The following is a 17,910-nucleotide window of genomic DNA, read 5'->3' as shown; positions in this document are numbered from 1 at the left end:
TGGGAGGAAATTGGAGCACTTGGAGTAAACCCAAGAGGTCACGGGGAAACGTACAAATTCTGTCCATACAGCACCCGTAGTCAGGATCGAACCAGGGTCTATGGTGCTGTAACTCTACAACTGTGGCCCCCTTGAATATAGATTTTTCGTATCTGCAATTAAATCCTATAAAACATACTCAACAAAAATTTTGCTTGCCTGAAAATACTAAGAAAATATGGAAAAAACAATCTTATCACATATGTTGCGTTTCGGTACAACAATGGAACACAGTAATTACAAAGTCTAGGAACTAAATCCTAGTCTCTGACAATTAATGGCCATTAGGTTCTCCAGTCGTTGCTTAAGGCATGATGTTAATTACGCATACGGTGCTGTTGTAAGGAAAAGTTGAACGTATTAATATTTTCGAGATGTTTAAAACATCTCCTCTTAATCTGGTTAATTATCAGCATCAATTAAAAGGCGAGGCAACACAGCGCGGAATGCTCAGGTCTCTGTTGTTACTCACTTCTCTCAGATGCAGGAGCCAAATCAATAAAATTCCGGCACTCTTCACCTAAAATAAAAGAGAGCCAAAATTATTTAATTTCCATCAACGTTAACAAGTTCCAAAACATTATCTCTCGGCATCTTAAAATCTAAAGTGGAAGACCTTTTTGATCTTACTCCTGGGAATTCTCAATTCTCAGGGAACACAGAGTAAAAGAAATGTGTGAAAAGTTATGACAGAGATATGAAAGGTATTTACCCAACCATTCCACATCAGTATTCATCTCGATGCAAGCAAGTAGTTTTGAAGAGAGAATTTTTTTTTTAAACTACCCTGTGGTTTTTTTAACCTGATATTTTATTCCAGGATTTCAGGAGCATACTTGGAAAAGCAGAACTCGAAGATGTGGCCTGTACTGCTTTTCAATCCCATTTTGTGGCCATTTTTTTTGTTCTTGTAGCCTGTTCAGGTGCAAGGTCGATCTTTGAAGCTACATTGATCATGGTACCTAGTGCATTCCTAAGGAGCTCCCAAATGCAAGGTGGTAAAAGGAGTGCATTATAGGCAATAGTCAATAGACAATAGGTGCAGGAGTAGGCCATTTGGCCCTTCGAGCCATTCAATGTGATCATGGCTGATCATCCACAATCAGTACCCCGTTCCTGCCTTCTCCCCATATCCCCTGACTCCGCTATCTTTAAGAGCCCTATCTAGCTCTCTCTTGAAAGTATCCAGAGAACCAGCCTCCACCGCCCTCTTAGGCAGAGAATTCCACAGACTCAGAACTCTCTGTGAGAAAAAGTGTTTCCTCGTCTCCGTTCTAAACGGCTTACCCCTTATTCTTATATTCTCAATCCTTCTAGTTGGCAGATCCACCGGAGCAGGGGTTCCCAACCTTTTTCGTCCCGTTTACCCCTGGCAACTTTAATAGCACATAACAATGTTATTTCACTTATTTATGAACAAGTAATGATGAACAGATACCGATATATCAGAACCAAACACAGTCAATCAACGAGAAAAAATATGTACAAATCCAGAATCAACAAATTTACCCCCTGAGTAGGCAGAATTTACTCCTTGGGGGTAAATTTACCCCAGGTTGGGAACCCTTGCACTATAGCAATAAACTCACAGCTCCAGTGGCCCCGGTTCAATACTGACTTCTGCCGCTATCAATCTGAAGTTTGCATGGTCTATCTATGACCATGTGGATTTCTCTCCAGTTTCCTTTCCTTTCCCAAAGACATATTGGTTGCCAGCTTATCAGCCAATTAATCGGGACAGAGTTGATCCATCTGCAGCCTAAACTAGTGACCAGAAGATACAAATGCAAGCCTGTAGAAGCTTCAGTTCCTCCCTAGTTTTCTTCCAAGGGGTCTGCCTGTGATAGGAAATAGCTTTGAGCAACATCGCCAACCACATCTAGGTCTGACCAATGAACGGTTTTGGTATAAAATAGGTCAAAAAGTGCCGGAGTAACTCAGCAGGTCAGGCACCACCAATGGAGAACATGGATAGTGACGTTTCGGGTCTGAATAATGGTCACATTTAACGAGGTACAGTGAAAAGCTTTTTGTTGTGTGCTAACCAGTCAGCTGAAATGATACATGATTATAATGAAGCCATTCGCAGTGTACAGATATGATAAAGGGAACAACATTCATTGCAAGATAAAGTTCAGAAGAGTCCAATTAAAGATAGTCCGAGGGTATCCAATGAAACATAGAAACATAGAAAATAGGTGCAGGAGTAGGCCATCCGGCCCTTCGAGCCTGCACTGCCATTCAATATGATCATGGCTGATCATCCAACTCTGCATCCTGTACCTGCCTTCTCTCCATACCACCTGATACCTTTAGCCACAAGGGCCACATCTAACTCCCTCTTAAATATAGCCAATGAACTGGCCTCAACTACCTTCTGTGGCAGAGAATTCCAGAGATTCACCACTCTGTGTGTGAAAAATGTTTTTCTCATCTCGGTCCTAAAAGATTTCCCCCTTATCCTTAAACTGTGACTCCTTGTTCTGGACTTCCCCAACATCGGGAACAATCTTCCTGCATCTAGCCTGTCCAACCCCTTAAGGATTTTGTAAGTTTCTATAAGATCCCCCCTCAATCTTCTAAATTCTAGCGAGTACAAGCCGAGTCTTCAATGAGGTAGATGGTAGCTCAGGACCGCTCTCTAGTTGTTGATGGGACAGTTCAGCTGCCTGATAACAGCTGGGAAGAGACTGTCCCTGAATCTGGAGGTGTGCGCTTTCACACTTCTGTACCGCTTGCCTGACGAGAGAGGGGGGAAGAGGAAGTGGCCGGGGTGCGACTCGTCCTTGATTATGCTGCGGGCTTTGCCGAGGCAGAGTGAGGTGAAAAATGGAATCAATGGAAGGGAGGTTGGTTTTGTGTGATGGTCTGGGCTGTGTCCACAATTCTCTGCAATTTCCTGCGGTCTTGGATGGAGCTGTTCCGTGATCGGAGGTATCCGTGATTTGGAGGGACAGCAAGGATAACATGCGACGTAAATGGTAAAAAATAAAATTGCACCCATTCCGACCATCGGTGTGAAACCCATGCAGGACTGTAGTGGCGTGATCCTGACTCAAATGTTTTTCATTCTTTTTTTCCCACGAGTTTTAGATGGAATTCTCATCCTACTGATCCTGGAAGTTTGCTTATGGGTTGAGAGCACCTACAGCAGCTGCAAGTCAGTTGACCTGATACTGTACCTTAACATGACTGAGCTGTTCATTTATAATCTGCTATTGGGTAGGCCGAGTGTAACATATGATGAGCGTTTTGTCGGCCCTGGGCCTATACTCGCTGCAGTTTAGAAGAATGAGCTGGGGACCTCATTGAAACTTACCGAGTAGCGAAAGGCTATTGTGTGGATGTGGAGAGTGGATGTGGAGAGGATGTTTCCACTGGTGGAATAGTCTAGGACAAGCGGTCATAGCCTCAGAATTATAGGACATTCCTTTAGGAAGGAGATGAGGAGGAACTTATATAGTTAGAGGGTGGTCAACCTGTGGAATCTTTGCCATGGAAGGCTGTAGAGGCCATCAATGGATATTTTTAAGGCAGAGTTAGATAGATTCTTGATTAGTACGGGTGTCAGGGGTTATGGGGAGAAGGAAGGAGAATGGGGTTAGGAGGGAGAGATAGATCAGCCATGGTGGAATAGACCTGATGGGCCAAATGGCCTAATTCTGATCGCATCAGTTATGAGTATACATGGGACAGCATTGTCGGTGTGGGCTGGTTGGAACCAGGGCCTGTCTCCATGCTGTAAGACTCTCTGGTTCTATTCATAAATTGAGTTGATTAAGGTTATAAATTGAATTGATTATGGTCAGGTATAAGTATAAGTACTTTCTACAAAGTCTGTTATGTCAAATGCAAACTCAATCTCTTGCTTCCTACAGTTATATCAAAGAGAGGACTGACAAGAGAAGTAAATATGATTTTTGTGTAGGAAAGAACTGCGGATGTTGGTTTAAATCGAAGATAAGCACAAAATGCTGGAGTAACTCAGCGGGACAGGTAGCATCTCTGCAGAGATTAAATGGGTGGCATTTCGGGTCGAGACCCTTCCTTTTTTTAAATATTTTTTTCAATTATTTTTATTAGAAGCGTAAACACATAATAACAACACAGTTTGTTGATCAATTACATTCATATAAAGCTTCTGTTCTTTTTTTTAGAATTTTTTGAAAGATAGAACTGAAAAGAAAAGTCTATAAACTAATAGAGAGGGAGGGGGGGGGGGGGAAACAAGAAAAACAAACAAAAAACATTACCGATAACAATTTTGGAGATAGGTCCGAAGATTATAAGGCGTAGTTATTCATCCAATCCTGAGCTCAGGTTTCAGTCCAGTTTCAATATGATCAGCCATGATCATATTGAATGGCGGTGCAGGCTCGAAGGGCCGAATAGCCTACTCCTGCACCTATTTTCTATGTTTCTATGTTTCTGTGTTGTTTTAAGAAATCAATAAATGGAAACCATATTCTAGCAAATAGTTCTAATTTGTCAGTTAAGACAAGTCTAATTTTTTCCAAGTGTAAGGTCTTAGACATTTCTGTAATCCACATTTTAATTGTGGGGGTCGTTGGGTTTTTCCAAAATCTTAGTGTTAATTTTTTCCCAGTTATTATACTGTAATCAAGAAAATTTATTTGATTTGGTGTAAGTTTTATACTTTGTTCTGATATTCCCAGGGTCGAGACCCTCCCTAAATAGAATGTTTGTTCCCAGTCAAATCTCCAGCTGTGTGGAGCTGTGTTGGAACATTGGCCAAACTAAGTTATGATTCAAAATCCTACGTCTCTGCTCCCACTACCTGCATCAATTTCTACATACTCTATGTTGTTCAATTCTGAAAACTCACTCAGATGTAAAATTATGGCAGAGTCATAGAGTCAAACTGCGTGGAAATGGCCTCTTTGGTTCAACTTGCCCACACTGATCAACATGGCCCATCTACAATACGTCGTAGAGGGTTTGTAGCCATGTCAACAACCAGACTCCTGAAGGGAATGGGAGTTCGAGGACAGACCTTCCGGCAAGCCGTCAGGTGGCTGTCAGAGGCTGCCGAGCGAAGCAGCAACTGGCTGTGGCTGAAGAGGAAGGACTCCAACTGGGCAGCGAAATGACCAGCAAGAGGGGTAAAACGGAGAGGAGCGCACCTGGGACGCCAGGTGTTGCTGTTGAGGTGTTGTGGGCCTATCAACGAAACATCAAGGAAGGAGGGTGCCCACCTGATGACCCCAGTGAAGTTTTTACCCTTACCCCCACTCAAGATAGTTAGAAGGTGCCAATTATAGTGGGGATTGTAATATCAAGTCCGATAAGCCCAACAAATGTAGCATCATCAACGCCTTATAGAACTGCAACATGACCTCGCAATCTCTACACTAAATACTCTGACTGACGAAGGCCAACATGCCAAAAGCCTTATTGACCACCCTATCAACCTGTGGAACTATGTACCTGCACTCCTGGATCCCTCTGGTCTGCAACACTTCCCAGAGCCGTACCATTCACTGTGTAGGTCCTGCCCATGTTAATCATCGCAAAATGCAACACCTCACATTTCTCTGTATTAAATTTCATCAGCCATTCCTCAGCTCACCTGCTCAACCGATCGACATCCTGCTGCATTTTCTGACAACCATCTTCACTATCTCCAATACCACCCACTTATGTATCATCTGCAATCTTGCCAATCATGTCATGTACGTTCTCATCCAAATCATCAGCTTCAAATAACTTTGGAAGATACTGAAAATTGTATGAAGGACTGTGTAGAAATGCAAATGTTCTTTTTTAACGTTGGACACAGTGGGTGCACAGTGGTGCAGCCGGTAGAGCTGCTACCATACTGCTGTCGAGTCACAGGTTCGATCCTGACCTTGGGTGCTGTCTGTCTGTGTGGAGTTTGAACATCCTTCCTGTGACAGCGTGGATTCGTTCCAAGTGCTCTGGTTTCCTCCCACATCCCAAAGATGTGTGCGTTTGTAGGTTAATTGGCCTCTGCACGCTGTCCCACGGGTGTAGGGAGTGGATGTGAATGTGGGACAACACAGAACTAGTGTGAACGGGTGATCGATGGTCGACATGAACTCAGTAAACTGAGGGGTCTATTTCCATGCTGTGTCTCTAGACGTACAGTAAACAGGTACCTTGCTGAGGTTCCCACTTAATCCGTAATTGGAAAACTACCGCACGAAAATAGCTACAAATAATGATCAGGTAATTTAAGAATCTGAAATAAGCATTGTAGAAGGTGAAATGGTTGCAACAAAAATGTTCAATTAAGTGAAATAACATCTTTGGAGCTGTCTGTGACATTGAGGCTACCTGTTACATCAACAGCTACACAGTGACACTCACTCTATCACACAGATAGCATTAATTCTAAACACAGTTCTCGTCAAACATTGTGTAGGAAGGAATTGTAGATGCTGGTTTACACCGAAGATAGACACAAAATGCTGGAATAACTCAGCGGGACAGGCAGCACCCCCGGAGAGAAGGAATGTAACAAATACTTAATACTTAAAAGGATCAGAATTATAAATATACCGGCTAGAGCACACTGGCAAGTTAAAAATAAAAGTAGCATAGCATTGTATTATTGGAGGTAAAAAGTAAAGTGTAAATGCAAGTGTAGTCATGTGTTAAGAATATTTTGTCAGTTCCTACATATTCCATGTGGATTTTAATGGAAATTACACCCTATTCTGGATATGAAGTCACAAATATAGGAATTAGGAGCTGGAGAAGGTAACTCACCCTCACGACTATTTGGCTGTTTCATAAAACCTTGTTCATAATTACTAGGAGCAGAATTAGGCCATTTGACCCCTCAAGTCTACTCTGCCATTCAATCATGGCTGATCTATCTTTCCCTTTTAACTCCATTCTGCTGCCTTCTTCCCATAACTCTTGACACCCTTACTACTCAAGAATCTGTCAATCTCTACCTTAAAAATATCCATTCATTTGGCCTCCACAGCCTAATGTGATAATATATTGCACAGATTCACCACCTTCTGACGAAATTAATTCCTCTTCATCTTCGTTCTAAAGGTACGTCCTTTTACACTGAGGCTATTGACTCTGGTCCTAGACTCTCCTACTAGTGGAAACATCCTCTCCACATCCACTCTATCCAGGCCTTTCACTATTCGGTAAGTTTCAATGAGGTCCAGCCCTCGTGCCATCAAACGCTCATCATATGTTAACCCTGTCATCCCTGGGATCATTCCCGTAAACCTCCCTGGCAATTGTAGGATCTACTGAATCCCATGACAGAAAGCAAAGAACAACCAACACTTAGCTGAGCCAGACACCACGTGTCACGTTTATTCCAGAAGCCACATTTACATACATTCTCACCAAATTATAACCAGGGTGTAGACAAGGCCAATTAGTGTGTCTGACCTTTGAGTTGTTATTTAAGCATTGTGGCTGGACCTTCTCGTGAGGCTGCTGGTGACAGGCTGTATGCAAAACCAACGTGGGTGTGAACGCACCACAGGTTACTTTCAAGAGGCTATGACGAGAGCAGTGCCACAAGGGTCAGTGCAATGGAGACCTCCTGTAAAGCATCTAAGTTTGCTAAGATGGCGGGCAATATTGGTTGTGAGGGGGATGCAGAGGGACTCCAAGGGTACATAGATGGGCTACGTGAATGGGCCAGCATGGGGAGAGGAAATATTTCTCGCAACATGCGAGGCCATTTAGCCCATCAAGTCTGTACTGGCATTCGGCGCATTCGCATTAGTCCAATTCCCCCACTTATTCTTTCTCCAGTAACTTATTCTCTGACACACACATCAACCCCCCCCCCCCCCCTTACAGAAACCAATTAATCTACCACCAATGTATGGGTTTAGAGCAAATGGGAGTCCGCAAGGGAAACCTATGCTGTCACAGAGAGAACTACGCTACCTGAGGATAATGGAGAAAAATGCGAGGGAACCATTTAGTAGAAAAATAGAAGACAGAGTATTTTTTTAACGGTGAGAGATTGGTTGTGTTCGCAGAGACCTTGGCGGCCTTGTGCATGAATCACTGAAAGTTAACTAGCAGCTACAACAGATAATTAGGATGGCAAACAATATGTTGGCCTTTATTGCATGAGGATTTGAGTGCAAGTATAGAGATACCTTATGGCAATTACATACAGCCCTAATAAGACTGCACCTGATGTTCTTAGTGCAGGTTTAGTTTAGTTTAGTGTAGTTTAGAGATACAGCGTGGAAACAGGCCCTTCGACCCACCGAGTCCTCGCTGACCAGCGATCCCCCAAGCACTAGCAGTATCCTACGCACTAGGGACAATTTACAGAAGCCAATTTACCTGCCAACCTGCACGTTTTAGGAATGTAGGAAGAAACCAGAGCACCCGGAGAAAACCCACGCGGTCACTGGGAGAACAAGCAAACTTCGTACAGACAGCACCTGCAGTCAGGATCGAACCAGGGTCTCCGGAGCTGTAAGGAAGCAACTCTACCGCTGTGTCACTGTGCCACCCATACAGGTCTGGTCTCCTTATATGGGAAAACAGTAAGTTCAATGCAGATTCTTGCTGGGATGGGGGATTTGTCCTGAAGGATGATAATATAGACTGGGACAGTGCTTTCGCAAGTTTAGAAGAGGGGGTGACATACCAACTTCTTACGGGTTTAGGTGCAGAGCCTAGCATTTCTCGAAGCATGATGCATGATGCTCATCATCTCATAATTATTGTTGGCTATCCAGGAATGAGATAAGGGGAAATGTCTTCACCCACAGGGTAAGTCTATGGAATGTCCTCTGTCGTTGCATATATTGCCGACAGAATTTTATGAATGGAAGCAAGAGAAATGGGATCTGTGCAGGAATGTGATGTTGAGGGGAAAAAAATTAATCAATGAATAACATGCTAGATATGAAAGACTGAGAGATCTTTCTATTGCTTCCGGTTACGTTCTTATTTTAGTTTACAAGTACGGCATGGAAACAGGCCCTTCGGCCCATCGAGTCCACGGCGACCATCGATCACTCGTTTACACGCGTTCTATGCTATCCCACTTTCTCATCCTCTCCCTACGCACTAGGGGCAATTTACAGAGGAGCAAATAACCCTGAAACCCACACGTCTTTGGGAAGTAGCTGGAAACCAGAGCATCCGGAGGAAACTCAGACTTTCACAGGGAGAACATGGAAACTCCATACAGACAGCACCCGAGGTCAGGATCGAACCTGGGTCTCTTGCGTTGTGAGATGTTGAATTCTGAAGGTTGTAAGGACATATAGTCAGACCTAGCATGGAGCTTTATTGCAACAGTGTGGGTCAAATATGGGTGGCACGGTGGCACAGCGGTAGAGTTGCTGACTTACAGCGCCGCATTCGATCCTGACCACCCTGCTGTCTGCGTGGAGTTGGTACGTTCTCCCTGTGACCGCGTCGGGTTTTCTCCGGGTGCTCAGGTTTAGAAACATAGAAACATAGAAATTAGGTGCAGGAGTAGGCCATTCGGCCCTTCGAGACTGCACCGCCATTCAATATGATCATGGCTGATCATCCAACTCAGTATCCCGTACCTGCCTTCTCTCCATACCCTCTGATCCCCTTAGCCACAAGGGCCACATCTAACTCCCTCTTAAATATAGCCAATGAACTGGCCTCGACTACCCTCTGTGGCAGGGAGTTCCAGAGATTCACCACTCTCTGTGTGAAAAAAGTTCTTCTCATCTCGGTTTTAAAGGATTTCCCCCTTATCCTTAAGCTGTGACCCCTTGTCCTGGACTTCCCCAACATCGGGAGCAATCTTCCTGCATCTAGCCTGTCCAACCCCTTAAGAATTTTGTAAGTTTCTATAAGATCCCCTCTCAATCTCCTAAATTTTAGAGAGTATAAACCAAGTCTATCCAGTCTTTCTTCGTAAGACAGTCCTGACATCCCAGGAATCAGTCTGGTGAACCTTCTCTGCACTCCCTCTATGGCAATAATGTCCTTCCTCAGATTTGGAGACCAAAACTGTACGCAATACTCCAAGTGTGGTCTCACCAAGACCCTGTACAACTGCAGTAGAACCTCCCTGCTCCTATACTCAAATCCTTTTGCTATGAAAGCTAACATACCATTCGCTTTCTTCACTGCCTGCTGCACCTGCATGCCCACTTTCAATGACTGGTGTACCATGACACCCAGGTCTCGCTGCATCTCCCCTTTTCCTAGTCGGCCACCATTTAGATAATAGTTTACTCCCACACTCCAAAGATGTACAGGTTTGTAGGCTAATTGGCTTCAGCAAAAATTGTAAATTGCCTATAGTGTGTAGCAGAGTGCTGGTGTACGGGTTGATCGCTGGTCGGCGCAGACTCGATGGGCCGAAGGGCTCTGTATCTCTAAAGTCTAATAGAAACATAGAAAATAGGTGCAGGAGTAGGCCATTCGGCCCTTCGTGCCTGCACCGCCATTCAATATGATCATGGCTGATCATCCAACTCAGTATCCTGTACCTGCCTTCTCTCCATACCACCTGATACCTTTAGCCACAAGGGCCACATCTAACTCCCTCTTAAATATAGCCAATGAACTGGCCTCAACTACCTTCTGCGGCAGAGAATTCCAGAGATTCACCACTCTCTGTGTGAAAAATGTTTTTCTCATCTCGGTCCTAAAAGATTTCCCCCTTATCCTTAAACTGTGACCCCTTGTTCTGGACTTCCCCAACATCGGGAACAATCTTCCTGCATCTTGCCTGTCCAACCCCTTAAGAATCTTGTAAGTTTCTGTAAGATCCCCCCTCAATCTTCTAAATTCTAACGAGTACAAGCCGAGTCTATCCGGTCTTTCTTCATATGAAAGTCCTGACATCCCAGGAATCAGTCTGGTGAACCTTCTCTGTACTCTCTCTATGGCAAGAATGTCTTTCCTCAGATTAGGAGACCAAAACTGTACGCAATACTCCAGGTGTGGTCTCACCAAGACCCTGTACAACTGCAGTAAAAAGACGTCCTTCTCTGACTCCAGGTTAGCGTGATCTTTGTTCCGGGGTTGGCGTGAATGCAAATAAACACGAGCAATCATAGATGGGACTTGACCTCCTCACATCATTACTCTCATTCGGGTCAAGTCCCCAACGTGCAATGGACAGCAACTTCATCCGGCCTGCTGCCACAAACAGGGCAGCCAAGAGGTAGAGTTCTTTTGTTCCATTTCACTCTACCAGCACTCCCACTTGATTAGTGCCGCTAACCCATACGCATGCCAGCAGAAATATCTGGACTGGTGCCGGGTTTTCTTGGACGGAAGCCAGCCGGGATGAAACTCTGTGTCTAATCAAAGTTCATGATTTCAGCCGAGAAAGAATAGAACTTAATTAAAACGCTGGGAAGAAAAAAAACACTTCAAAGCTCAAGTGATTTAAGATTGTTTCACTTCATAAAATTATCTGCTTAAGAGAATCAGGATAATTCCACTAAGAGAATTGGAATGTATTATGTTAGCATGGGGATATCCCTAAGAACGTGAGTTTATTGACATTAAAAAATGTGACAATATATACAGCAATCACTGCATCAGGCCTCTAAGATTCAGTCTAAGGAAAGGGTGACATTTTGGGTCAAGACCCTTCTACAGACTGAAGAAGGGTCGCGCCACGAAACATCACCCATTATTTCTCTCCAGAGATGCTGCCTGTCCCACTGAGTTACTCCAGCGTTTTGTGTCTATTTTCGGTGTTAACCAGCTTCTGCAGTTCCTTCTTACACATTCAAGGGCCTGTCCCACTTGCCGATTTTTCCTGGCGACTGTCGGCATCATTGTCTGACGTATTCAGGTCACCGAAAAAGTCGTGGCGCGATGCGGCGGTGACGCGGCGTGATGACGTATTGACGTGCGGTGTTCCCTCAAGTGTCGCAGCATTTTTATGTCGCCGCTGGATTTTGAAATGTTCAAAATCTTTTGGCGACCCTGATACATCAGTCAATGACGCCGGCAGTCGCAGAAAAACTCGCCGTGGGACAGGCCCTTCAATCTAATGAATGTTGTGATTATATTGAGAAATGCATTTGATGAACATTTACTAGTGCAAGCAAAATGATTTAGATTAGTTTAGTTCATTGTCACGTGTACTGAGGTACAGTGAAAAGGCTTCTTTGTTGCGTGCTATCCGGTCAGCGAAAAACTATTCATGATTACATTCGAGCCACTCGCAGTATACAGATCAGGACAAAGGGAATCATATTTAGTGCAAGATATTGGAGGGGGATTCAGTGCTAGAAATCTGGAACAAAATCAGAACATTCTGAGATTACTCAACATGTCAGGCAGCATCTCTGGAAAGAAAAACAAGGCTAGCACTTCAGGTTAGTGACCTTTCAACACAACAGTATGGATGGAAGACAGATGACTGACCTGAAATGATGACTCTGTTTTTCTCTCCACACATGCTGCCTGGTCTGCTGAATATTTCTGACAGTGTTTGGTTTTGTTTCACCCCAAATAGTTGAATTGAAACAGTAATTCAGCCTAGAAAGTGAACACTCGCCTGGATTTCTTTGTGGGACAATTAGTGCTTGTGTCTGTCTTGCACAATTATGTGTAAATACCTTTCAGACTAATAGGTGCCACAGTGGCGTAGCAGTAGAACTACTGCCTGACAGTGCCAGAGACCCAGGTTGGTGCATTCCCCCCGCGACCTGTGTAGGTTTTCTCCGAGATCGTCGGTTTCCTCCCACACTCCAAAGATATACAGGTTTGTAGGTTAATTGGCTTCGGTAAAAATGTTAAATTGACCCTAGTGCATGTAGGGTAGTGTTACTGTGCGGGGATCGCTGGTTGACCCGGACTCGGTGGGCTGAAGGGCCTGTTTCTGCGCTGTATCTCTAAACTAAACTAAAATAAACTAATGACTAAAACTAATATTCCAAAAACAATAAGCATCAATAAACAGCACCATTGAGAACAAAGTCAACAGAGATTCATGGTACCTGCGTTATTGGTGGAGTTGGATAAGCAGTGTGCTTTTACATAAATTGTCCTGAAATAATTTGAACTTTTGCTAGTTGTCGCCTCTTCTGGATGATCACTTTCATTGCACCTTAAGACAGAACTGCCTGGAATGCGTTCTTCTAGTTTTTAACTGTGACTATAACCAAGTTTTGTTTAGTTTATTATGGTCAAGTGAACTGAGGTACAGTGAAAGCCTTGTTTGTGTGCTACCCAGTCAAAGACGATATTCTAATTCTAATCAATCCATCCACAGTGTACAGATAAAAGATACTTCTTGTGCTTCAGTATGATGGCACTTATGTATAGTAAGATTTTTTACTGAATTATATGCCAAGAAAAAAAGTTACCTTGTACATAGTACACGTGACAAGTATCAAAATAACAGTGAACTTTTTGAAACAATCCTTGCAAAGTTTTAGGTTCTTTTAGTTTAGAGATGCAGTGCGAAAATAGGCCCTTCGGCCCACCGAGTCCGCACCGACCCTCGATCCCCGCACGTTAACACTATCCTACACACACCCGGGATAATCTTACAAGCCAAGCCAATTAACCTACAACCCTGCACATCTTTGGAGGGTGGGAGGAAACCGAAGGTCTCGGAGAAAACACGTACAAACTCAGTACAGCCAAGCTCAGTAGTCGGGATCAAACCCGGGTCTCTGGCGCTGTAAGCGCTAAGAGGCTGCAAATCTACCGCTGCGCCACCGTGCCGGTTATATTGTATTCCTGGATTCTACTCCCTCTTTCTTCACTTTAATAATATTCAACTAGGAATGTACTTAAATCACAAGTGGCTCAAAGTAAAATCCAGCATCTATTATTCCTTACAGAATTAGGTTTGATTCTGTTTGATTAAACACATTTTATTTTGCTAGCATTGTTACAAAAAAAATGATTGTGTTACTCAGTATTGGAGAAATAGGCTGCATGTTAAAGGTATAAATTGGCTGCAGTAACGTTTGCACAAGCTTTCAATCTGTCCGAATGTTAGCTAGTTCTTCGGTCTTAGAACTAGAGGAAAATATTTTTGAAAGGGCATGATGCAACCAAAGACATCAGCACTAATCAATAATCATGATTAATATAATCCTGAGTGGTATTGAGGGGCTGTTCATCTTAGGCAGTCCATTGTTTCCACTCTAGTTGTATGGCTTCTGCGGTGATCAATGAGGCCAAAGTTAACACCCCTGCTTCTTCAGAGGAAGGGTCTCAACCCGAAACGTCACCCACTCCTTCCTGTCAGAGATGCTGCCTGTCCCGCTGAGTTACTCCGGCATTTTGTGTTGATCTTCAGTTTAATCCCGCATCAGCAGCTCCTTCTTCCCACACACATCATGCTCGCAAACATCCTCTGGACCCTCCCCCCAAAGCTAGTGCATCCTTCCTCAGAAATGGGCATTTTCTTCCATGTCTGCTTTCCTATCTTCTCCCATACCCGAGCTGCAAACAGATTGTCTCAAAAGCCAGTCAGGTGCGGAGCGTACAAATGGCACGGGCTGTCCAACGCAGCTGATTGTATGTAACCAGGGCCTCAGTACTAGAAGTGTTGGCTTGGGAGAGGATTATCCTTCCAGTGACTTTGGAGGAGTTTCCAATTCCTTGAGGTTCCTGCGATAGGGATTGGTGTATCAGTGCTGCCTGGTACACCATTAACTTTAGGTCTGAGGTCTTTAATCATCAAATATTTTCTAGGGGCGGGTAATAAATCTCTCTTGTTGCTCGTTGGTGCAGTGTAGCAGTGTGGGCTGGTACATGACCTTGGTATTATTGGCCTTGAGTGAAACGCCCATGCTCTCCTATGCTTTGGTGAACGATTCGACCACGTCTAGGAGGTCTGACCATGCACAAACGCAAGCATCATCTAGCATTTGATGGACGACTATATTGTCAGACGTACTAATTTTCTGGATGAGAGTTAATTCAAGGATGAAGGTCAAAAACCAGTGAGTCAGTGATCAAAGTCAATAGCTTAGAAGCTGAGTAGCATGTGCACAGGAATCAATTTTCTGCAAGTATTTTTAGAGATACAGCGTGGAAGCAGGCCCTTCAGCCACCGATTCTGTGCTGGCCTGCGATTCCCGGACACTAGCACTATCCAACTCACCATCGGCAATTTACAATTTTTAGCCAAAGCCAATTAACCTACAATCCTGTACGTCTTTGGAATGTGGGAGGAAACCGGAGCACCCGGAGAGAACCCACAGGGTCACAGGGAGAACGTACAAACTTCATACAGGCAGCACCCATAGTCAGGATCGAACCCGGGTCTGTGGCACTGTACGGCAGCAACTCCACCGCTGAGACACCGTGCATGTGTTAATAATTTAAAAGTTAAAAATATTGACATTGACAAGCCCGGGTCACAAACCTTCCCACTTTGAGTCAGAAAAGTCTTCTCCGTTTTTCTCTCTCTGCAGAAGTTTCCTGATACATCACCAAATACTTTCAGCAATCTTTATTTCTGTCATATTCCCAGCTTTGCTCTGTGCTCACAGTTGCAGCAGGGTACCTTTCTGTTTGACTGCCCTCAGCCTTCTTCTGTTTACACCTCCTCCAGACAGATCAGTTGTGATTTACAAGCATCCATCGCCCCCTTTACGATGACACCAACACCATTTGTGTCACCTGGATAATCCTGGATCCCATCCTCTCACGGATATTTTCATGTTCTCACCTCCCTCCTCACCTCGGAAACTTAAACCGTGCTTCTTTACTTATTGTTTTCTGATTGATTGATTGAAAGGTGCAACAAGGAAACAGGCCCTTCTCGACCCGAAACATCACCTATTCCTTTTCTCCGGAGATGCCGCCTGACCCGCTGTGTTACTCCAGCTTTTTGTGACTGCCTTCGGTTTGAACCAGCGTTCCTCCCTTCACATGGAAACAGGCCATTCTGCCCACCGAGTCCAATGCTGGCCATCGATTGCCCATTCACACAAGTACTGTGTTACCCTCATGTCTGCAAATTAGGGAGGCCAATTAACTTACGAACCTGCACATCTTTGGGATGTGGAAGGAAACCAGAGCATTCGCAGGGAACCCACGTGGTCACAGGGAGAACATGCAAGCTCCACACAGACAGCACCCAAGGTCAGGATCGTACCTGGCTATCTGGCACTGTGAGGCAGCAGCTCTACCCACTGCTTCACTGCGACGCAAGGTCGATGACCTGAAATAATAACTCTACTTCTCTTTCCTTTGAAGCTGTCTGACCTGCTCAGAATTACCAGCAGTCTTTTCAGATTTGTGCTGATAATTTAGTTATTACTTATAAGGCAGCTGCACATAAATCCTACTGTTCTAGTTTTTACGGGAAGAACGTTCTGTAATTTAGGTTTGTTTACACAGATGGCCCCCGCGTCGCACCCATTTGGGTAATGGAAAAATCTGCCTTACAGAATTCATAAATCACTACCCACGATTTGAGTTTTGAAATACAATTTGCTCTCAGGACCATTCTTCTGGAGTGGGGGAAGAAAGCTGGAAAAGAGAGGCTATGCTTTCCCCCAACCTCACCTCTCTTTTCCATCTTTCTCCCCCTTAATCCATCTGTCTGACGTAAGGTCCCGATTCGAAACATCATCTGTCCATTCCCTCCACAGATGCTCCCAGACTCGCTGATTTCCTTAAAAACCTTATCAAAGTCCTAATAAGGTTGTTCTCAGGTCATAAGGTCATAGGTGATAGGAGCAGAATTTGGCCATTCACCCTATCAAGTCTACTCCACCATTCGATCATGGCTGATCTATCTCTCCCTCCTAACCCCATTCTCCTGCCTTCTCCCCACAACTCCTGACACCCTTAATAATCAAGAATCTATATATCTCTGCCTTAAAAATGTCCATTGACATGGCCTTCACAGACATCTGTGGCAAAGAATTCCACAGATTCTCCACCCTCTAAATACATTTCTCCTCATCTCCTTCTTAAAGGAACGTCCTTTAATTCTGAGGCTATGACTTCTTGTCCGAGACTCTCCCACAAGTGGAAACATCCTCACTACATCCACTCTATCCAAGCCTTTTACTATTCGGTAAGTATCAATGATGTCCCCCCCCCCCTCAACCTTCTGAACTCCAGCGAGTACAGGCCCAGTGCCGTCAAATGCTCATCATTGTTAACCCAATCAATCCTGGAATCATTCTTGTAAACCTCCTCTGGACCCTCTCCAACACCTGCACATCCTTCCTCAGATATGTTTCTTGAACATAGATGTGTACTTATCTATACACATACACCTAAGATTAGAAAACTTTTCCTAATCTTTTCACGTTTCGATGTTCTTCAGAATTGTCCAAAGTTCACAAGCGATTGAGGGCTGTTAGTGTGCAGCCATAATTTTGATTTACTTCCATTCAAACAATGGTAAATTAAAGACAAGCAAAAAGGGCTAAATGACCTGTTTCTGGATTGCCAGCAAAATGGGAGCTTGCTGCTGGAGTTTACCCATGTGTATAAGGTTGGCAGGTTGGAGGTTTTTATCAATGGGACCTTTACCCACAGAACAATTATTAACTAAACACAATGATTTAGGGATAATAACCATTAATAGCGATGCCAAGAGGAAAAATTAGGATAAATGACCCCACTCTAACGATAGGTCTGGGGACTATTAGCAACTTTTGTTTACTCTGCGAATTGTTGTGTTCACGGGATCTGTAATAAATAATATTGATTTCAGTGATTTTGCCTGCTCCTTGATTTTAAAAGCAACCTCCTAAATATATCACCATTAAATGCAGTTGGGAAAGCAAACGCCTCCTTTCTCTGCTTCAGACCTTCAAGTCAGGAATAGTTGCTTCAAATTTCCAGATATTTATAGCCGAGTAGCTAACGTTATAAATTGTTAACCGGCGGTTCACTTGATTTTGGGTGAAAAGCTTTAATTTGTAAGTGTCTCAA

The 17,910-nt window shown here is 43.9% G+C and overlaps 1 protein-coding gene across 1 annotated transcript in view; it reads right to left on the bottom strand.

Moving 5' to 3' along the window:
* LOC116985868 (germ cell-specific gene 1-like protein) overlaps positions 1–17,910 on the bottom strand; it is a 127,879-nt gene that overhangs the window by 57,205 nt on the left and 52,764 nt on the right. The window contains exon 2 of the mRNA XM_033040957.1: positions 512–559. Coding sequence (XP_032896848.1) covers positions 512–559 — 48 coding nt within the window. The remainder of the gene's footprint in view (positions 1–511; positions 560–17,910) is intronic.

The sequence above is a fragment of the Amblyraja radiata genome, chromosome 22 (genome assembly GCF_010909765.2).
Source record: "Amblyraja radiata isolate CabotCenter1 chromosome 22, sAmbRad1.1.pri, whole genome shotgun sequence".
Taxonomy (NCBI): Eukaryota; Metazoa; Chordata; class Chondrichthyes; order Rajiformes; family Rajidae; genus Amblyraja; species Amblyraja radiata.
The sequence above is the reverse complement of the archived record's forward strand: the minus strand, read 5'-3'. Positions and strand labels throughout refer to the sequence as shown.